The following is a 21,673-nucleotide window of genomic DNA, read 5'->3' as shown; positions in this document are numbered from 1 at the left end:
CTCATGCCTTTTGCTGATAGGACTAGGAGTGGTTTTTCCCAAGGATTTTCTGAACTTTGTCGAGAGCTTGACACTACCCTCTTGAGTCAGACAAATTGTCAATCCACAAAGAAAGGCAAACCAGGAAGTTCCCCTACAACTAGCAATGCCTCCGGAAATGCTACCTTGATAAAAAGAAACCAAAGCCCAGCCTGACTGCAGGGTGGAGGAGTGTGTGCAAGGGCCACTCCAGCCTCTTCCATCACTGGGGGTCGTTACCGCGCCAGCAGTTGGTGGGCAGGTCCTTTTACATATTTCCTTTAATCCTGAGAGGCAGGCATAGCTGTATTTTACACATGAAAGAACTGAAGGCTCAGAGAGGTTACATAACTTGCCTAAGATCTTTGGCTGGTGAAAGCTGCAACAGGGATTCAAATCCTGATCTGACCAACCCCCAAGCCTGTGACTTTCTACTCCAAGGGTCCTCCCTGCTGTGCCACTTACAGTGTAGTCAGAATCGCACTTGTCAACTCCAAGAGGGGCAAGGAAGTCCTGACAAAGCCTGGAGGTCTCCAGGATAGCTCAGGATGGCAGCCGAGAAACAAGTTAGGCGTGTTTTATTCCCTAACTGATCCCCTTGCATTTTTATCACACCTTGAGAAAGAAAGAGCAGCTTTCTTTAAACAGTTTTATTAAAAATTGTACCAATTGACTGGGGAAAAAGATACACACATACACATACATGCATGTGAAGAATATAAATCCAAATACTCTGTACAGATTACAAAAAAAAAAAAAAAAAAAAAAGGTGAGGGGGAAGTCCTCTCTTTCCCTGTCCCTCTCCCAGAGGCAAAGTCCGGAGACTCCAGGGCAAGTAACCCAGGGGATGAACAAAATGCTACATTCTCACTGGGTCTCCCCCTGGACAGCTCCTGGGGACCCAGGGATCGGGCAGACTGCTGGGCACTAGCTCACAGAGCAGGGACAGCTCTGGCCACCTACAGACAGGGGCAGTGTAGGCCCAGGAGCTTGCAGCACCTGCGGCTCTGGACCACAGCGCATCCACGCAAGAGCTCAACTTTTTTTTTTCGCTGTTCTCTGAAGGCTACAAGTCCCCAGCAGCTCTAAGGCCACCCACTGCCTGCAGTGCTCCCGAGGCTTCCCAGGCTGATAGGTTAACCCCTCCCACAAAGGGACTCCACCTACACATGGAGGGACCCTGCAGCTTCCTCCAGCGCAGCACTGATTTGCAGGTCTCTGCTGCTCTCTACTCTCCCTGCCCCTCCCCCCCAAGTCTCCCGAAAAGAGACAAACGCCCCCTTCCTGGAGGAGCGTGCTCCCGGCTGAGCAGGACAGTCACGGTGGCTCCCCCACTCCTTTCCCAAAGGCCACGGCCCTGGCGGGATCACCCCAAACGCCCCCCACCGCCGGGCCCAGGCCGGAGCCATGCAGAGGGGAGGGCGAGACAGATCAGCCAAGCCCCTCTGAGCTCTCGGAACAGGCCACAGAAGCTCTAGACACTGACCCATTCCCCCAGGGGCTGAGGAAGGTCACCGAGAGGTGATCTTTTTCCACCTCGGATTGAGCAAGACAAGGTTGCCGCCGCGGCCCAGACTCGGGAACAGGCGGGGGCGACAGAGGCGCGGCAGAGCCGCTCCTCCAACCTCGACTGGGGAGCGAGAGGTGGGGCCCGGGGTGGGCCCAATCCCCCACCTCCCATCTGCCTCCCGGCTTCTAGAAACCCCTACTCTGGGGTTCTGAATTAGAAGGGCTGTTACGTGCATGTCAGGTCTCCCTTCCTCCAGGGCCTCTACAAAGAGGAGGGAGATTTTCAGTCCCCCTCCACCCCCGCCTCCCCACCCCCAGCAAGCCGCCCCACACGTCTTCAGCTGGCTACAGGTCAGGGCCCCAGTCAGCCGCTCCCTCCCTCCAAACCTGATCCCCCAACCCCTCTCTGGAGACAGCCAGGCTCCTGGGGGTGGAGAGGTGGGGAGTGGGGACCCCGGGGGAGGGGTGTCTCTCCTGAGGCTGGGCTTGAGGAATACTGAAGACAACTCGCCAGGCGAAGGGAAAAGGGGCCAGTCTAGATCATTAGGCCTATCAAAAACAAGCAGTCAGGAGGAACTTCTCTCCCTCCTGGAGCTACTCTGCTAGTTACCTCCTGGGTATTTTGGTTTTTGTCTTGTTTTGGGGATGGGGTGTGGGGGTGGGGTGAGTGTAGGTTATAAGGGGGTGGGTGTTGGATTTTGCCCTGGCTTGCCTAAGGATAGTGAGTTAGTTCCTGGCCTCTCATTAGATGGGAACAGTGCAGTCAGACAAACAGCTCTCCACCCAGCCCCAGGCTCGGTGCTCAGGTGGGCTTGCCAAACAGGACTCGGGTCTCAGGACAGGCCACGGGGAATACCCCCTGGGTCTAGCCAGGTCTCTGAAGCTAATGGCTTTGTCTCAGCACCAAGGCCTAGACCATTTGTTCTCTCACTCAGCTCAGGTGGAAAGTCTGCAAAAAGGGGTTGAAAGTGGCCAGTATACGTAATCCTGGTTTTCTTCCGTGTATCTGCCAACAGCCTGCTTCGGTCCAGGAAAAGGGAAAAGATACATTCCCTACACACGTCATAAAATGGTATGGAGACCCGCAGGGAAGGCTGGATTTCACAATGGTCAGTGTGTCCCAGAGCCAGTCTTCTTGCCTGTTCCCTGGGCTCCTGCTTCTTGTATGCCAGAACCCACCTTCTTAGTAGACAAACCATGGTACACACCCTGAGAATATAATTCTGGCCAACAAGAGGTAATACCTTCAGAATATCCAAGGGAAGCAAAATAAAGGGTTAGGCAAAGTTTGAGGTCCTTCTCCTCAGGGCCACTGTGAGCCCATGTGGCGGCACCTTTGTGCAAATTAGGAAAAGGCATCCCTTCCTCTGAGCAGGCGCAGCCCACACAAGGACACACAGCTCAGTGGGCAACGTACAGGCTGGATTTTAGCCTCCACCAGCTCCCTCTGCAGGTGTCCTTGTGCAGTGAACAACCTGTACAACTGTACATCCAGAAGATCAATTCCTCCTTCAACAGCACTTAAGACCTCTTCTCTGCAGAATCAGAGGAGCTTAGGCTCATTCAGACTTGAGAATCCATTCTGGTCTCCTCTTCCAGTTTCCTTGGATAGCCATCCCCCTCCACACACACCCTTCTCTGCCCAGGAAAGCCACTTTTTTTTGGATCTTGCTTTATCTTTAGCACCAATGCTGTCTTTTCTTAGATATACAAAAATTATTATTAAATTCCAGATGTCTGGTTAACCAGTTCCCTGTGTCTTTTCAGACAGGTCTGCTATCGGAGATGCCAGACCGGCTGCTTTAAATTCTCTCCATTAGTGCCACAGCAGGGAGAGAAGGGAAGAAGTTCAGAGGCAGTTGTGATCCTGCTGAGTTCCAGAGCATGTCTTTCTAGCCTAGCTGGAAAAAGACAGGAAACGTGTCCCCAGCTTTGATGGCTCCGTACTCTAATCACTGTCTGTTAGTCTAAAAGACACATTTTAGCTGACAAAACCACTGCCCTGGCTTCTTCCTGTATCCCACTAAGTGTGAAAAAGGAATGGGGCTAAGGAGGAGGAGGTACATTGTTTCCAAGGAAACCAAGGGGTCTGGGTTCCTCTAGGGCTGACTTTTATTTATAGGTGGGATGGCCGCCACATTTCCCAGCCCCACTGCAGACCTGTCCCTTTATGTCCTACAGTTCTGATGCTGGGGATGAAGTGCATTTTGGTGGCTGGGTCTTTTGAAAGGAGCTGACAAAGGCACAAAGCTGCTAGCTGCAGCACTTTGGTTATTCAGCTCATCCATGGTTGGCACCCAGCTGGTCCTAGGCAGTCAGAGGTGACAGTGGCTCTGTACCTCAGTACCAATTCTAGGGCCTCCAAATGGGACCAGGTCAGATTCGAGGCCTGCCCAGAAGTTTGGGTCACTTTGCGGCATGTTTGAGGGGTCCTTGGAGAAACCCAACCCTCCCTGAGGTCTGCTGGAGATGACAGGGTCTGGCAAGAATCCCTGAGCCCTTGGGGTGGGCACCGACTGGGCCAAATCAGAACCCAGACATGGAGCTGGCTGGCCAGCCTAGTGACGTTGCTGGAAGGTCCCTGACCGAGGCCCTGGGGGTAAAGCAGTGTTACCTTACCATCGAGATCATGGATGTGGAAGGCTGATAGGTGTGATGGAACGGGGAGTCTAACCCAGTCTCCATTCTCTTAACCAAGTTCCTGGGGGAAAAGCTACAGTCCACTCCCGGGAGAACATCACTAACTGGTCATCTTCGGCAACTGGTCAGACCCCTTGGGAGGTTCCACCATCACAGATACATCAGCTTTCCCCTCAGCAGTGTTTGACAAAGCCACCCCCCATCCCCCATTCCTGGGCAAGGCCCTGAATGGGGAAAGAAGGTCCCGTATGGGTATGTCTTATGTATGTACACAGGGAAAAATTTTAAAAATCAAAACACAAAACAATAACAAAAAACAACTTCACAAGACGCAGTGCCAGTCACCCCCGATGTCCTTGCTGATTCAGATCCTGCTCCTGGTGCCCCACATGGAGAGGGCAGCCCAGCCTCACCTAGGCCCTGCCCCGTTCCTGTTCTCTTCTCCGTTCTGAGCGACGTTGTGTAGGAAGAGGAGAACCTGCCACCACACACGATTTCGGTTCTGCTGGTGCTGAAAGGGAAAAACAGCAACATAACTCCCAAACACAGCTCCTTATCATTTCCAATAAAAGTTCAGATCTACAGCACTTTAATCCTATCAGTACAGCAAACTGGAGGTGGGGGGGGGATGGGGGGAAGGGGGAGAGAAGCAGCCAGGAGGAGGAGAAAGTTGGAGTTCTCCAAAAACAATTGCAGTTTTAACATTAAAAAGAAAAGACCAGGCTCTTTATGCACTGTACACAAGAGGATTAAACTTTTTCCCCTGCTTGCAGGATTTTCCAGAGTTTAGCCAAGTGCTGCTTTTAATCAGATTGGCTCCTGAGCCCCTCAGACCTCAGCTGCATGAACAACAAACTTTCTTCAGAAAGAGAAGAAGTGCTCCCCTCTCTCCCCCCACTCCAAAGTAACACAGAGAACAAGGGGGAAAAGGAGGGGGGCGCCTCCATCTGCAAGTGATTTGACACTGTGAAGGTCAAAGGGTTAATCTTCAATTTAAACCACACTGCTGAGGCAGCAAAAATCTGATTTCATCCAGTGCAAACACGCACACACACAGACGCGCGCACACACACACACACACACACACACTTGTGCGCCTGCCCCTCTCCTTTCCCAGCATCTCCAGCTCCGTGCTGCCCTTTTTATAGCTGCTCTTGACAGTAAGCCATAAATAATCCCTCTTGGAGCGCTTTCCTACCGACTGGAGCCAATTAAACGTTAAGCAAGAACATACTTGAAAACAAAACAAAAACAAAGAATGCACACTACACTCCGGAGGTTATCCCAGGTCCTACTGTCAAGCAGGGAGACTGGGGGCAAAGGTCAGGGGTCAGTGACTGACAGGACAGTGGCTGCTGCCTCGCCCACACAGGTACCATTTCTTAGGGGCTAGCGGAGGCCCAGAGGGGATTGAGGAGGATTGGGGAGGGAGCAGGCACTTCCCCAGCTCCAATCACCCCAGGCTGGAAGAGGCAGCTCTTTGTCTCTGTCTGCCAGGGCAGGAGGACTGGGCTGGGGCCCCCTCCACCAGTGGGCAGGGGAATAAAAGCGTAGTGAGCAGAAGGCAGCCTTCAGTGGCTTGGCCGGCAAGAAAGCTCATGAGAAGTGTCCCAGGGGAGCCAGAGCCTGCCCTCAACAGGCAACTCCTAGCCGGATGGGAAGAGGATCAAGTCAGTGGCTGGAAGGGAAAGGGAGCCCAGGTTTCCTGGACTCCCAGAGCTTGAGGGCTTCGTGGGGCTGCCAGCCTCCCTGGCCCGTCCCCAAGCCATCACGCAGGTTTCGTGGGGTCCCCTGCACCCTGCCTCAGGCCCGAAGAGCAAAGAGGTGTCTATTGAGGCTGACCTTAGGGCCCTGACAACCCAAATGAACACAGAACGCACTGTGTCCGTGGCTGTAGCTTCCCTCTTTCCCCTGAGGAAGGGAGACTGGAAAACAACCCAGAAAGTCGGAGGCACCACGACTGCCAGGTGGGGCAGGCAAAGCGGGGTGTGCCACAGAAAGAGGCCTGGCAGCCTGTGGCTGGGGAGACGGATGGCTTCCTTGTGTTTTGTAAACAAAGATGAGTAAAAAAGAGGAAACACACCCGGCTTAACAAAATCTGGGGAGAGTAAAGCAGCATGAAAATGGACTCAGCTGCAGACCTGAAGACGCAGGCTGCAGTAGCTGGGCAAACCCCCCCTTCTGCTCCCACCCCAGCCCACAGCTGCTGCTCAGGGCAGGTGCAGAGGTCATGTGGTGGAACGGAAGGAGAATCCAGGAAAAGCCTGATCCCTGGAGAGGCCAGTCTGCTAGAATTCAGAGTCCTCAGGTGCCTGTTTGAAAAGGTCAAGTAACAATAACAATCAGGATTATAGTAATAACAGCACCACTGAGTGTGCCAGGCTCTGTTCTGAGTGTTCTACATCCTTCTCAAAGTGTGGTCCACGAACCAGCAGCCTCAGCATCATTTGGAATCTTGCTGAAGTGCAGACCTACTGAATTGGAACTGCATTTTAACAAGATTCCCAGGTGGCCCTGAGGATCTCTCAGCAACCCTATGAGGTAGGTATTTATTTCCATCATCCCCATTTTACAGAAGAGAAAACAGAGAGGTTAGGTAACCTGGTCACAGAGCCACTAAGCGACAGGAACTGGATTTGCACTCAGACCCTTGGCTCTAGAGCAGCAGCTACCCGTACCATTGCACCACCATCCATCTTTATACCAAAGCAGGCCCTCCATCCTTCCCTTTCTCCAAAGCAGGAGCAAAGCACCTGAAAACAGCCCAAAGTCCAAGGAGGAGAGGTCACAAAATCTGTGGTTTGGGGCATGGGCCAATCTCATCTCTGTATGCCTGAGTTTCCCCCAGTTCCTATCATGGAGGCCGCCTGCTGCCTGGGTAACTTCCTGGACCCTGAGGTCTCTGGGATGAGGCAAGGTAGCACCTCACCCCCATCATCTGGGGATGCTGGAGGACCCAGAAGCAGCTGTGGCCAGAGAGTGTTGTCAGACAGGAAGGCCAATGTCTTGCTGGATGACAGGCCAGCAGGTCAAGGCTTAATGTCTGTTTTCTGGATACTGACTTCAAGGTGTATCACAGTCATTCTCAAACACACACCTCCCAGAACAGCTCCCCAGGGTGTCTGCGGGTGAGCTGCTGGGCTCAGGCCACGATGCCCTGGACGGAGCTCTGAGGCCCAGGTTCTAACTTGGTCTGCTCTTAACTCGCACATGACCTTCGAAAAACCATCTCAGAGCTCAGTTTCCTCAACTGAAAATTAGAAGGCTGGAATAGAAAACGCCTCAAGAACCTTCCAGCTCTAAGCTAAAGCTGAGCTACAATCTCTGCTGGCAGAAGGCAGCTGTGCCTGCAACAGTGTGTACTATGTTGTGGAAACAACCAAACGGCTGAGTTTGATTCAGGGAAAGAATCAGGAATCTCTAATCACTAAGAAGGAGGACAAGAAGAGCCAGACTCCTAAAAAGAGGTAGACCACAGCTTCCCTTTCCTAGCTGACCTGAGGCCAGGGGCTCTTCTATGTACAGGCAAGTCTTGGTGCAAGAGGCAGGGCACAGACGCAGGCCCTGGGGAGGACCCGGTTCCGGGCACCTGCCTGTGGCTCCACAGGGCTCACGAATCAGCTAGGAAGGTACTTTGGGTGGTGGACGGATCACTGGACCAGGAGTCAGAGGACCCTGCTGTTGGCTGGGATCTCCCATAACCTGCGGAAGTCCTCACTTTCATCACCAGTAAAATGAGGGTGTTGGACTCGATCAGTGGGTTCCAAACCTGACTTTGTCATTGAATCAAGTGAGGTGCTGTTGTAAATAGAGAGTCCTCAGGCCCCACCCACACCCATTTGACCAGAACCTCCAGGGGAAGCAGCCCAGGGATTTGCATTTTGAACAAGTTCCCTGTGCAACATTTTAAAATCAGAAATAGCATTTATTGTACTATTTTAATCATGAAAGTGATACATTTGAAGAAAATGGAAAATGAATATTACAGAGGAGAAAAATAAAATCACTCATAATCCTAAATATAGGCTAGGAGAAAACACTGGAATATTTAGTGTTTTCTTCCATCTCTTTCCATTTCTTCCCACCAAAGTAATGATTGATCCTAGTGGCCAAGCCAAAGGTAAATCCTGCCCTGGTGCTTCTGTGGCCACAGCCAGGCATTCGGAACCCACTGAGGTGCCCTCCAACCCTAAGGTTTGATGATTCAGAGTTCGTCACCTGCAGTTACCTTCAGGAGTACCGCTCAGGGCTCAGTGACTGAATCCTGTCCGCCTGGTGTAGGGCCTGGGTGGGCCTGGATTTCAGGCTGGCTGGCTGCAGTTACACTGGTTGCTGCGGCTGCGATAAATGCAGCACGAGCAGGGCCTGGGCATCCATCTACAGCCCCTCAGCCCCGGGTCTGGCACACACGGTGCCACCCATATGCCACAGTAGCCTTCTCCTGCCCCTGGGTGGCCCCCAAAGGCCCTTTCCCCAAAGGAAGCCAAGCTGCCTCAGACCAAGGGAATCAAAGAACGCCCTGGTTACGAGGAACAACAATAAATACCTTATTTAAAAAAAAAAAATTAAACAAAAGGGCCTGACAATAAAGAAAAGAAAAAGGACTTGAAGGGAGGCCAGTGAGAGAAACAGTAGGGAGGAAGGAAATCAACATTCACTTAAGGGGATGAAGTACACAAAGACGCCCAAACACCAGAAACCATGGATCCTTCCAGGAGAAGCTGTCGGGGAGAGAGGGAGAAGGAGGGACACCCGGGAAAGAGTGGGCCTGGCCCCAGACACGGCACCCAGCACATCACCAGAGAGCAGCAGGGGAAAGCCCAGGAGCAAGGCCCCGATCCCCCAGCCTCACAAAGCCTGGGTGTTCCCAAAATGCACGGTCAGGGTGCCTTCAGGGGTGGGGGACTGGGGTACAGGGGATGGAAGGCTGGTGGGAATTTACCTGCCCAGAGCCCTCAAATTCAGAGTCTAGAGGGTAGAGCCGAGGCATGGGGGGAAGGAAGGCAGGTGAGTACCCGAAGGGAGGAGGCCCTAACATGTGGGAACAAGTAGTCTCCTCAGTTAAGGGAGCACTGCCGGGCCTTAGAGACCCATGGCTCTTCTTGTCGCAAGTCTCACCTTCTTGCCTTGGTCAAAGGCATTCAGTTGACTGGGGCTGAAATCACTCCTACTGTGTGCAAGGCATCGTGACTGAACACACATCCATTCATCCTGTATAACAGGACACTTAGGGACACCCAGTAGGTGTTCAACAAGCACACCCTGGACTGACTACAGAAAAGCCAGCCTTGCAAGATAACCCACTTGTCTGAGGCCAGGAACAACTGATGTCTGGCCAGGTCTACAGATTTACTTTATGTGATTATATCAGCCTCTTGCTTGGGGAGAGGCCCAACTAGTAAAAGGCTTTTTTTTTTCTTTAAAGAGCTGGCTGCGGTGTCTGACAAGGTTGGATTACACAAATCAAACTCTGTTTCATCCCTCATGGTCTCTGCCCTAAGCACAAAGAGTGTTCCCTGCCCTCCCTAGATAAGAATCCCCCTCTGCCTCTCCCCACTTCGGATCCAGTTCACACCCTCTGGGGGCTCTGTATGTCACCAGTGTTCCAGATGCTCCAGCAAGAACTAATTTACCCCAAAGAATTAGAGAAAGAAGCAAAGCTATGCTGTGCCCTGCTTTGAAAGAGCCTGCCACATGAAATGCAAACTAAACAGATAATTTATAATATACTCAGAACACACAGCTCTTCATGCTTTACAAAGTGCTTTGCTATCTTCTCACTTGATCCCATCAAAGACCTGGGGAGGGCAGGTATTCTCGATCCCATTTTACAATGGGGAAGGAAAGGCTTAGGAAACGGATCCCAAGCAAGTTGGGTGGTGGTAGCGGTGATGGGGTGTCAGTATTCGAACTATTGAGTGTGTTTGTTCACTAAATATTATGGTGTGTTATTCACCTTATGAAAACAGTATTAACTTTTCAAAGAGACTCATCACGGAACTACTCCCTTAGTATGTTAAAGACATCGTTTCCAGATCATTTACTATTTAGTAAGGATGCTGTGGACCAGAAAAAAAAAAAAAAAACCTTTCAGAAGTGAACCTTTTGGAGCAAACTGAAGGTCAGACAGAAACAAACCTAAAACTAGTCTGAAATTATACAACTTTAGACTGTGTCCTGAAGCCGTGCTCAATTTCTTTAATATGCAGAATTGCATATGCCTTACTTTACAGGGAGACACAGACTCTAAAAAGTGAAGCTTTCCTACCTCTTTCCTTTCTCCCTTCATACTCTAAACTTAGCCAAGCCAAGACTGAAGAAAGCACCTTGCTGTTGAGGACAGGAACACTGATATAAGAGAGACTTAAGGAAAATTCCACTTGAAAGAAGTTGGGAAGACATTTTTGTTCAATTCAGCAAGTTTTTATCAGGCACCCAACTGAGTTACAAGGAATACAAAGATGATTAAGATGTAAGTCTTGTTTTCAATTACTTTACAATCTAATGGAGAGCCAAGCAAGACGACGCAACCAAGCATAATATGAGACAGAACCGGGTCGGGGCAATACGTTGAACTCCACTGTATTCTCGCTTTCTGGGATGTGCTTGCTGAGGAGCAGGTGTGGGGTAGTGGGGAGGCCATGGCTTTAGAATCGACTGAATCTGTATGACTCCCAGCCCAGACACTTATAGTACGACTTGTCCATCTTATGTCATTTGTCTGAGCCTTAGTTTCCTATCAAATAGGGATAATGGGGCCTAGAAGTACACAGTTGCTATAATTAAATGAGAAAAACATATATAAAGCGGGGGTGGGGGTGGGGGTAGGAGCAGCAGTTGAGTGCGCTCACTCTCTCTTCCCCTGGGAGAAAAATCAACGCCCACCCCTCTTTGCTGAGCACTTCCCTCTACACTCTGTTCACAGGGCCCACCCCAGAAGCACCATTTTCCCAGTAGGCTCATGAAGTCCTGGGGAAACCCCTGACTTCCCACTCTGAGACAGGCCATGGCAGCCAGAGATAGCTGGGCTCAGCATTCCAGGGATTCTGAAACCCACGGGGCAGCCCCTCAGTCAGTGGGTCCCCTGCCCCAGACTGCTTCTGACCCAGACACTCAAGCAACGAGTGACGCAGAAAAGCGGATAAGAAAAAAGAAAACTCTTTGCCAAGAGCTTCCTCAGCCCAGCCAGCAGCGCTAAGAGGACATTGAAGCCACTGGCCAGCACCAAGGTGACGGCACTCACTTCTCCAAGGAAGAAAGGGCAGCTTGCAGCGTAAGACAGCCGGCTCTCAGTGTAAGACAGCAGGCCTTCCTCCCGCACAACTGGAGGCCACTGGCTCCAGCCATCGGGGGTTGTTTAGGGGGAGAGAGGGACAGGGCTGTCCTAGTCCATCAGTGTCCCCAGAGTCTCACTCATCACCAGCTCTCTGCACCCCCATAGCCTGGAGGTAGGAAATTGAGGCCCTTGCCCAGTTTCCCCCAAGGATCAGTAGGTATTCCCATTTCCCTCAGTCTGAGAACAGCTCCATCAAACTCACGGGCAACTTCTTAAGAGCTCAAGAGGGAGCAGCGGTGTGTGCCCTGGTCAAAGGTGAGGGAGGGAGGGGAAGACAGGGCAGGTCTACTGTGGTTCTAAAAGCTGCAGTGAAGGAACTGCAAGGCTCTGACTCCAAACTGGAGGCCTTTGCAGCTGGCTGCTCTTGACCTTCCTGGGGCCAGTTGCCTGGATAGGACAAGGCAAAGTGGGCAAGAAAGAAGGTTCAAAACCTCCCCCTCAATGCACAGACTGACTGTTCTCGTTCTGGTCACGGAATGTGCCCTCTGGGCTGCCTGACATGGATCAAAAGGCAAACCAGACACTTTTCTTTATCCTTCTCTCTTCGTGCCACCCCAGCTCCTCTCTCCCCATCCACCTTCCTTAAAAATAAAACTCAAATGCTAACTCCCATCCCCACGGCATGCCTAGGTGGGGAGGGAATGAACTGTCCGGAATCAGAAGGCCCTTCTCCTGGAAGACAGAGTAGTCAGGTGCAGAGTGTGTGGGGAACTCGGCCTCCAGTCAGCCACGCTGATGACTCAGAAGCTAAATATAGCAAGTGATATAAACAGAGCCAGCCACAGAGCAAACACAGGGCCCCCAGCCCAGGCACTGGGCTCTCACACACACCCTCTCCCGACAGCCCCTCCCCTACTCCCACTTTCCCCCTGGCACTGTCCTAGGTGGACCTCCCACTCCTGGGACAGAGACTGGCTCCCGAGGGACCCTTCTAGCTCTAGGGCAAATCTCTAGGGCCCCGACCCAGGGCTGCCCCAACTAGAGCCTGAACAACCTCATTAGCCACCGCTGGAGTTTCAGAAAGCCACTCATCAACAAAGAGAGCACCCCAAGGTCAGGAAGCAGTCAGGGATTCCCTGAATAAAGGATCCAGGCTGCTGGGCAGAGAAGCTGCTAGTTAATAAGCCGAACAAATACCAACTAGTGGGTAGCTTCCAAAAGAGCTCCCCAAGAACAATAAAGCCAGGTCCAAGCAAAATCCTAAAGTCATCTTTTAACACATTTCCAAAAGTGTTAAAATGTCCATACCTTAATAGTTCCTTGTATTACAATTTACAAAGGGCTTTCACATCAGCTCTGCTTATGTGTAAGTATTGGAAACCGGGGCTCAGAAAGATTAAATGATTTGCCCGTGAACAAGTATAAGTGGCAGAGCTGGGATTTTAACCCAGATCTGCCTCTAAATCCAGGATCCTTTCTATTTTATTGCAACTGAAGATGATTTAAACTGAGCAGCTGAAATTTTTCTCAGATTTCATTCTCCAAAAAGTCTAATTACTATCGAGGGAATTTCCAAATCTGACTCTTCCAAATGGAGCCATTCCAATGGTCCGAGCAGAAGAGCCATTTCCAACATGGAGGATTCTAACCGTCTTGTAGCTTACTCACTCAGTGGTCTATCGTAGCTACTTTTATTTGAGGATTCTTGGCTTCTTATAGTTGCCCAGAAATACCGCCACAAATTTCAAGATGGTGCCACTGGGATAGGAGACTTTCTCAAGGGAGGGGACACCAGCTACTGCCCCTCTTTATGCCCATGCTGGCGGATACCACAGAAGGGAGGATGCAAAGAAGCTAGGACTCACACCTTCTGGCCAGGGCAGTCTGCAAGCATGGTTAGGAGGCCAGTCCCTTTCTCCTACTTCCATGAAGATGCTGGATGGACAGGGAAACACCAGGCCCCACTCTGACAGAGCCTGAGTTAAAGGTAAGGTACAGTCAGCACACCATGTCACCAGGGGCCACCTGCCATAGCCTGCCAGCTCAGGGAGCGGCAAAGAGGGAAGTCGTCCACTCGTGAGCCAGCCAAAGGAAGGGTGGGAAGTGCAATGAGATTTGGAAATGCTTTTACCTCCAGTCCCTCTGCCTCCAACTCGCCAGCTGCTCTGGAGATCCAAAGAGCTGACACTGAGCACCTCACTGACTCTAACCTGCTGTCTCCAGTGCCTTGCCTGTCGGCCCAGAGGAACCACTCTGAACTGATTACTTGGGCAACCAGGTAAGACCCCCACCCAGCAATGCTCTTACAGATATAAGGCAAAAGGGCTTCTGGCTTCATGAATTGACACCCTGGGCAATTTGGAACCTGTTGCATCTAGGGTCATGCTGATACACTCAGTTTGCCATATGCCATCCTTTAACATACTACCTCATGCCCCCTCCCTATGTTCCACATCTCCTTGGAAGAAAGTTTCCTCTGGTGCAGAAAAAGAATACTTGAGTTCTGTAACCAGAGACAAAAGGTGGGAGGGTTTACACTCCCTACAGAATTCACAGACCAGTGGCCACTGTCTGGCCTAGAGATGTGTCCCAGATCTCTAAGGAGAAAGGAGATGGCTGGGCCCCCTCAACTTTCTTACTGCTTCTTGGGTTGCCTCTATCAGCTCTTTAAAGTCAGCCCACAGTAATGGGGAATGATCATCATTGTCTGAGAAGAAATGGATACAGAAGGAACCCTCAGGGAGCCAAGACCCACAACTGAACAGCTTGCACACAGATTTCTCTGCACAGAGCAGGTGGAGTGGAGCCCAGGGCAAGCAGCCTTGCTCAGGGATCAGCTTGGCAGGTGGGGTGGGAAATGAATCGTGAACCAACAGGAATATATGTGGGAGGTGATCAGAATTACAGATGAAAAGAAGCAAGCATTAAGGAACACCTCCTGTACATCTGGAACTTTCATAGGTATTTTCTCACTTAATCTTCACAATAAAATTCTGTGGTATTGGCTCCAAGTTGCAGAAGAGGAAATAGGCTCAGTGATGTAAAGTGACTTCCCCATGCCTAGTAAGTGGCAGAGCTGGCATTCACACCTGGGCCTTCTGATTGTGTATCTGGAGCCCAGAAACTTAATCCCAAATCACTTCCTTTCCAGTGCCTCAGTTTCCTTGCCTGCAAAGATGAGGGAAGTGACTAGGGGAAGTAGAGCATGTAGGAATGGCAAAGTACTTTCTAGAAACAAAATATTATACTGTAGTTTATATGAGTCAAATTAAAAAAGCGACCCACCTCTTAAAACCCATTGCTAAAAGGTCCCAGGAGTGCCAGTGCTCTATCTGCTTATAGACATCACCCTTCCGGTAAAGGTCTGTAAAACCAGGGAAAGTGGGGAGGAGGGGGTCACAAGCAAGAGGACTCCAGACAAAAGCCAGGCCTGGCTCCTTATAGAGGAAAATTTGGGAAAAACAGCCCTTTGCGCGAGAAGGGCTCACTGGCTAGGTAGGAGGGTAGGAGAAGGAAGAGGATGCAAGATGCAGGGTAGGAGAAGGTGGAAAATAGCAGAAGAAGGGGGCACAGGGTGAGGAGAAAAAAGGGAAGATGCTCAGGCAGACCTCCTCACGCGCTGCCAGCTCTGTTCTTTCCTCTCCCCAGCTGGGGTGGCTCTGACTGAGAGGACAGCACCCCCTCTGGAAAACAACTGAGAGAGAGAGGGAGAGAGCTCAGATCCATTGTGAATGAAGAAGGGTGCCTTCCAGATAGCTGAGATGAATCTAGAGGACCCATCGCCAGTGTCCTCCCATCAGCTCCAGGACCAGGGCTGGACGCTCTGAGCTGGGCTCAGCTGCAGGTCTGAACAACCCGAGTGGAGTCAATGGGCAGGAAGGAGGCCAAGAGAATGAAACCAAGAATCAGAGTGAGTCCACACTTGGACTGAAGGGGAAACTCTAAGCCAAGTTTCCATATAATAATCAAAGGAGGGAAGGGGAACTAGAACTCTGGGCCAGAGGAGGCGGCCAGGCTGCCTTATTATCCCTTCCTGATCACCGAGGGAGCGGGAAATGCTCACCAGGTCGAAGTCTAGCCCCACTTCTTTGCCTCTGATTTCCCTCGGAACTCCTTGGCAGAGGGCACTAACCATATCTAACTTCTGATGTCCTGTTCTCAGGAAACCAAAATCAATTCCTCTTCCCCTTATTGCTGGCAATGGTTTGGCCCTTCAGTCAAGCCTACAAGAGACCAACAACTCTCCTCCAGTCACCTGAAGTTACCTATCTAACCTCAGGGTCTGCCTGTTAGGTTATTTATTCTCTTGATTTCCAGACAGACAGACAGACACACGCCCGTCCCATAGGTATGGTGCCAGGCCTTGGCTTCAGAGGTCCTAGCAAGGATCCAGTCTCGGGCTTTTCTCTCTGCCTTGGCAGCCATCCAGAAAGCCAGCCTGGAGGGGAAGGGTTAAGTGCCCAAAGGCCCAGCTCCCCAGTGGCTCCTGAGAGGGCAGCCTCCAGCCCGTGGCACGGAAGGCTCCTCCAGCACGAGCCTGCCAGCCGCCGCCTTTGTTGATGGACTCTGCCACATGCTCGACTGACACGCGAGGCTCCGCCCTGGCGGGGCTGGTGCCAGGCTGCCGGCCAAGCGGCCGGCCGCAGTCTGGAGAGACTCTCCGAGGTACACTCTCCAGAGTCCCAGGCCCCAGTTCCCAGACGAGGCAGCCAGAAGGGCCTCCCCAGCTGGAAAGTGTCAGATTACAACCGGTTCCACCACTTTCCCCCACTCAGGCCCCATCCCTGTGCCTGGTTGCCCTCAGCCAGGCACCCCCCCACCCACCTACCCACCCACCCGCTGGCCGGCCGGCCTCACTGCGGCACCCTGAATGTCTTTCCTTTGGGTCTTGTGAGTGACAATCCCCCAACGGTGGCCTGTCTGTCAAGCAAGTCTGCAGGAAGTCTGCAGGAAGCCATCCCATTCTCAGGAAGGGATCAAATGGAGTCTGAGCTGAGAGCAGACAGATAACCACCTTGGAACTCAGAGATGAGGGCAAGAGTGTTCATCTAGTTTGACCCACCCAGTCTGCAGGACTCACAGTAGCCAAGGCCAAGGGACCCTAGCCTTGTGGCCTGGTGGAGACATATTAGTTAACGACAAGAAGACAGGCATGGCCCACCCCCAACCCCCCCAGCCCCAATCGTCTCACCCCCCAGCCCCCAGGCCTACCCTCTGCATATGAAGCCGGTGGAACTGGTCTGCAATGCACTGAAGTTTTCGGGCAATCTGTACCTCTGCTCGATGTTGCCACTGCCCTTCAGGGGGCTGCTCCCCAAGAGGCAAGCCTGCAGGAAAACTGGCAGGGAGAGGGAGCCGGTAGCCAGCATTGCCTGCAAAGACAGAGCACCCACATCTCAGCATTCTGCAATACTGCCCCATGCTACCCTTGGCCTGCCTCTCCTGGTGGAGACTCAGGGCCCAGGGCAAACCCTAGTATGGGAAGTGACAGGAAGCCAGCCTGCCAAGTTTGGGCACTCTGCCAAGTTTAGACTGCCCGACTTGCCTACTGCCCTAAGTGTAGGAAAGTTGATGCTGGGAGAGAAGAGAATGATCCCACTCTTCCTTTCAGTTCTCCATTCACCACCAGTGCCACAACAGAGGGCAGGGTGGCAATATGCTTGGGTGAACTTGCCAATCTTCTGTCCATATTTGCCAGGCTACATTTGGCCACACTTTATTACTCATGTTGAAGGTTGAAGCTCTTTTCGGAAAAAGCACTGGGACGGCTCTCCAGAGTTCCTGGCTTGAACAATGCAAAGGACAGAGAAAGAGAAGACAAAAAAAGTCTCTTCACTTTTTCAGCGCAGCCAAGGAAGGCTGGTCTCAGCTCCTGAAGCTCTGGGCAGTGGCACAAAAACTAGGGAGAGAAAACCCTTCAGACCCACAGAACAGCCGAGTTCCTCTGGAGGCAGCCCCAGGCGAGACCTCCAGAACGAGCGTCTCCACACTCACCGAGCTGGCATCAGAGCCGCCGCTAGGGGCGCCTGCCGCCCGCCTGTCTTAGCCAACTTCTCAGACTCCCGCCAGTCACTTTGTCAGAACTGTCCTACAGGGCAGCTCCTCTGGGAAGAACTGCAGCGTCTCCTCAGTCTGCTCCGTCAGACACAAGCAAGATAGCCTCCGAACCTTTCCCCTCCCTCCCGGAGCTGCTGTACTAAAAGAAGAAAACAGCCTGAGCATCTAACCCTGCTCTTTTGTCAGAGGAGGGCATATTTCTCATAAAACAAGCCATTTAGGCCCACAAATGAAGGAGTCTTGTCTGATTTAGCCTTGGAAACAACCCTTCTGCTGGCACTGAGCCCAGGCAGGCCCAACCTCTTTCTCTAGTTCCCTTTCCAAGCCCAGAAAGTCCCAAGTGACAACTGAGGGCCACCTTCTGCCTTCAGGAACCTCCCCTCCCAGAAAGGTCTGGGTTTTCCCCTTCAGTGTCAACAGTGACTCACAGATCCCCCAGCCTTCTCCAGGGCAACATTAGCCACTTCATTGGAGGCTCATCACCACCAAAGTATGACAGGCTGGACCGCTCAAGGAGGCCCAGGTAGCCTCTCTTCAGACTAAGGAGACACACGGGCCCAAGGATCCCTCCAGCAAGGGAAAAAGAACAGAAAGAAGCAGGCCAATTTGCCCTTCCCGGGGCCTGTGGGGCAATAAAAAAGCAGAGAGGCAGAAGGGTGAAAAATTAACACTCCCTGTTGCTCAACTTGGGGAAAGAAATAGCAAAGGGCGGGTCTGAGGAGGAAAAGCCCTCTCTTTTTCCCCAGTCTTATGGGAGAAGTCCTGAGACTGAGAGCACTCACCATAAAAGAGTCGCTGAGGTTCCTCGGTCACCCCACAAGGCAGCATGACACCCTGGCTTGGGGAGGCTGGGCTCAGGGTCTGGGTGGCCTTGTCTTCCTGGCTGGTGGGTCGGAGCCCAGGGCCACAGCAGTGGGTGAGAGGGAAGAGCTGAAGGCGGCTGAGGGGGCAGTCCAGCTGTCTCTGGGCAAACAGGTCGGCAGAGAGCAAGTCCCCAGGCTGGGTCCCCGGCTCCCCATCCTCTGGTTGGAAAACATCATCCTCCAGCTCCTCCACACACTGAGGCGGCTCCATCATCTCCCCTGTCAGCGAGCAACGCAGGCATCTGGGGTGCTGCCCCCACCCAGGCCATACCTGGAAGGATCCCCTCCCCTTCCTTCTTCCCTGTTCCCCCTCTTATTTGGGGGAGCCCAGCCAGGTACAGATGACATGCTATACCAGTGATAAAGCACTGCCAAAGGTGTCACCCACCCTCAAGACCGCCTCCGTGATCAGAGACTCTCCACACTTTTTCCCTGGGCCGCCCCAAGCCCCCCTCTCCTCAGCCTTTTCTCATGACCAAGTTTGACTCTCAGTATTGTGAGTGATAGCAAGGTTAGGATCAGCTGATACAAGCATACGGGGTACCTGGGGACCAGGAAACAAGGTCAGGCTCTGCGAGCAGCTGTGGAAGGGCAGAAAGGGGCTGGGACTTTCTGACAGGCTGTACACACAATGCTTACAATACACACACACACACACACACACTATCACACACACTATCATCGCCACGAGGAGTAACCACCAAGCTCTCAATTCGGTCTGAGCTGAGCTCCAGGCTCAGCAGCAAAAACAAAAGCCAGCAATCCTTCTGCAGCCAGGTTCCCTCCAAACCTGCTAAGCCCTGCCCTGTGGCCCATCTACTCTAGGCTCCACCCCCTGCTTGCGCAACACAACAAACAGGCCCTGCTGTGTGGTTAGAGCGTGTCCTGGGAGAGAGAGAGGAGAGAAAGACCCACCAAATTAGTCACCTCAGCCACCCTCCCAGCTCTCTTTCCTGGAGCACAATAGAGCTGTCTGCCCACTACAGGTTGGCTTAGAAGGTAGGTCCAGCATCCGGAAAAGCACCCAGCCTCCCCCATCCCAGTTTACTCACTAGACTTCAGGACTTTAGATCCCTGTGCCCACAGCCTACCATTCCTGCCAGCGCTGAACCTGAGATTGGTGCAACCTGCCTCGAGAAGGAAGTGAAATTCAGCCCTCTCTGTGACCTCACTCACTGCCTGTACTATTCAGGTTGTTGATATGAGTTTCTTGGTGATAAAGAAGTTCCTCTTGTTCCAACTGATGGCTCATGGAAGTCTGAGCTTGGAGCCACCAAGAGCACCATCTTGAGCTCCCAATACACACACACACACACACACACGTACCAGGAACGCCTTAGGGCCCCAGGGCCAGAAGCAGCAACCACACTGATGGTTAAGGATATAGAGAGACAAAGTTTGTCATTGTCAGACTCAATTAAAGCTCCCTGGGAATTCTGTCCCCCAGTTTCCTGCCTTTGAAGAACAAGACAAATGGTCTGAGGGTTGGTGAAATACCTAGAGGAATCTCAGTTAAATTCAGAAACCCTAGCTATCCCTAATGCAGAATCTCTCTGAGGTGCTTGCCTCAACCCTTCCTCCACCCCATCCAGTCCCTGAACTCTCTATGGTCCTGTCTCTGCCTTCTTCCTTGGAGACAGAAGGCGGCCAGAATGGCAAAGCTGGCACATGGTGTTCTTAGGATGGTGTTTCCCAAAGGTGGGGATGGGGAGTAGGGTGGAAACCTAGCTTATTGGCACCAGGAAACTAAATTTCCCACTGAATGGACCAAGTGCCATCCTGCCAGTCATCTGGCAGCAGCTTTCCTCCTGCCCTTCAACCTCCTCCCTAAAGGCTGGCAATTCAAGTGATGGCCACAACCTAAGAAGGGACCCTCCAAAGACTAGCCACAAGCAGGAGTCATTGTCTGGTTTTCTCTTTGAAGTCTGTCACCTCCCCCTTCCCCTCCCCCTTCCAGCAAAGCCTCAAAGTTCAACCCTTGCCTAGGCTGGACAGTGGTGTGTGTGTGTGTGTGTGTGTGTGTGTGCATGCGCAGACAGAGGGTGTGGCTCAGCAAGTCCCAGGGACCCCTTCCCCTCTCCACAGGAATTGCAGGTGGCTCTCCAGTCAGTGGGAGCCTCTGGAGGAGTGCTGGGCAAGTTCAAGTTTAAGCTGGGATAGAATGTGGAAGACATCTCTCTTCCCTCTTCCCCTGAGCTGAAGAGGTGACGTCCAGACTGATAGGAGGAGGGCACTTCCTGAGAGCACTGCCAGGGAAGGCTTTATTCCTGGCAAGTGGAATTAAAGCCCGCTGGAGCCATCCCAGCACCTGAGGGCTCTGAAAGGGATTCTGAACTCAGACTCCTCCTCCTAGAAGAACGCAGTGGCCAGACACCCTGAGCCTCGACTATGACTAAAAGCTAGAAAACGCGCGCACACACACACACTGCAGACCTGGGTGACTCCAGGAGAGAGTTTCGGCCTCCGAGTCGTGATGCCAGGGCTCCGCGCCAGGGTCCAGCGTGACGAGCACTCGGGGGCTTGGCGCCCAGACTCGATTGGAAAGGAGGGGAAAAGCCCAGCTGTTAAGGAGAGGAGCCTTCAGACTCCGCAGGGAGGCAGACGCCCCACAACTCCCGTCGCTACCCCAAAGTAGACTGGGCCGTTCTCGGGGTTGCCCAGGTCCGTTCAGCAGTGCGCCCCAGAATTCCCTGCCCACCTGGATCCAACTCCTCTGAGTACCAAACTGCTACCCTCACCTTCCCTCTTGGAGCAGCGCACCCTGATGTGGGAATTGCACCCCGTTCCTGCACCCCAGCGTCCTAGTCCTGCATGGTCACCCTAGACACCAGCAGCCCAACCCCTCCCGGACCCCCACGCGCAGCGCGACTCCACTCCCCACTTCCCCGAGGAGGCGCGATCCAACTCCGCCCGGCCCCCTGCAGCCGGAGCGCTCACCGGGCTGCGGAGGGTGGCGGGAGCCGCGGGAAAGGGCTGCGGCGGCAGCGGGCGCGGGCTGGCGCGGGAGGAGGCCACTCGGCACCTCGCGGTATTGTTTCCAAAATACGCCCGCTCGGGGCATCCCGCAAACAGCTGATGAGGCCCCGCCTCTTAGCGCGTCACACCGAGGGCTGGCCAATGGTGAGTGGAGCCCCAAGTCCCGGGCTGGGCGGCTGCCAGGGACGGTCACGAATGTGCGAACCTTCCCATTGCAAGGGGCCGGGCAAAACTCCCACCCCAGCCAAGAAGCGCAGTTGGAGCGCCGTCGCCCGCGGGGATCGCGTTTCTAACTCAGGCTTCGGAAACACCAGAGAGTCCCTGAGTCCTTTCC

General features: G+C 52.8%; 1 protein-coding gene across 1 annotated transcript; it reads right to left on the bottom strand.

Moving 5' to 3' along the window:
- Positions 1-653: 653 nt before the first annotated feature.
- On the bottom strand, positions 654-21,424 carry BMF (Bcl2 modifying factor). The gene is given in 6 exon segments (XM_037834324.1): positions 654-4,678; positions 16,655-16,815; positions 18,283-18,582; positions 20,797-20,883; positions 20,886-20,924; positions 21,301-21,424. Coding segments are annotated over 6 exon segments (813 nt in total). The 3' UTR covers positions 654-4,576.
- Between the last annotated feature and the right edge of the window lie 249 nt (positions 21,425-21,673).

Source organism: Choloepus didactylus, chromosome 4 (genome assembly GCF_015220235.1).
Source record: "Choloepus didactylus isolate mChoDid1 chromosome 4, mChoDid1.pri, whole genome shotgun sequence".
Lineage (NCBI taxonomy): Eukaryota > Metazoa > Chordata > Mammalia > Pilosa > Megalonychidae > Choloepus > Choloepus didactylus.
This window is presented reverse-complemented; position numbering and strand designations above follow the sequence as displayed.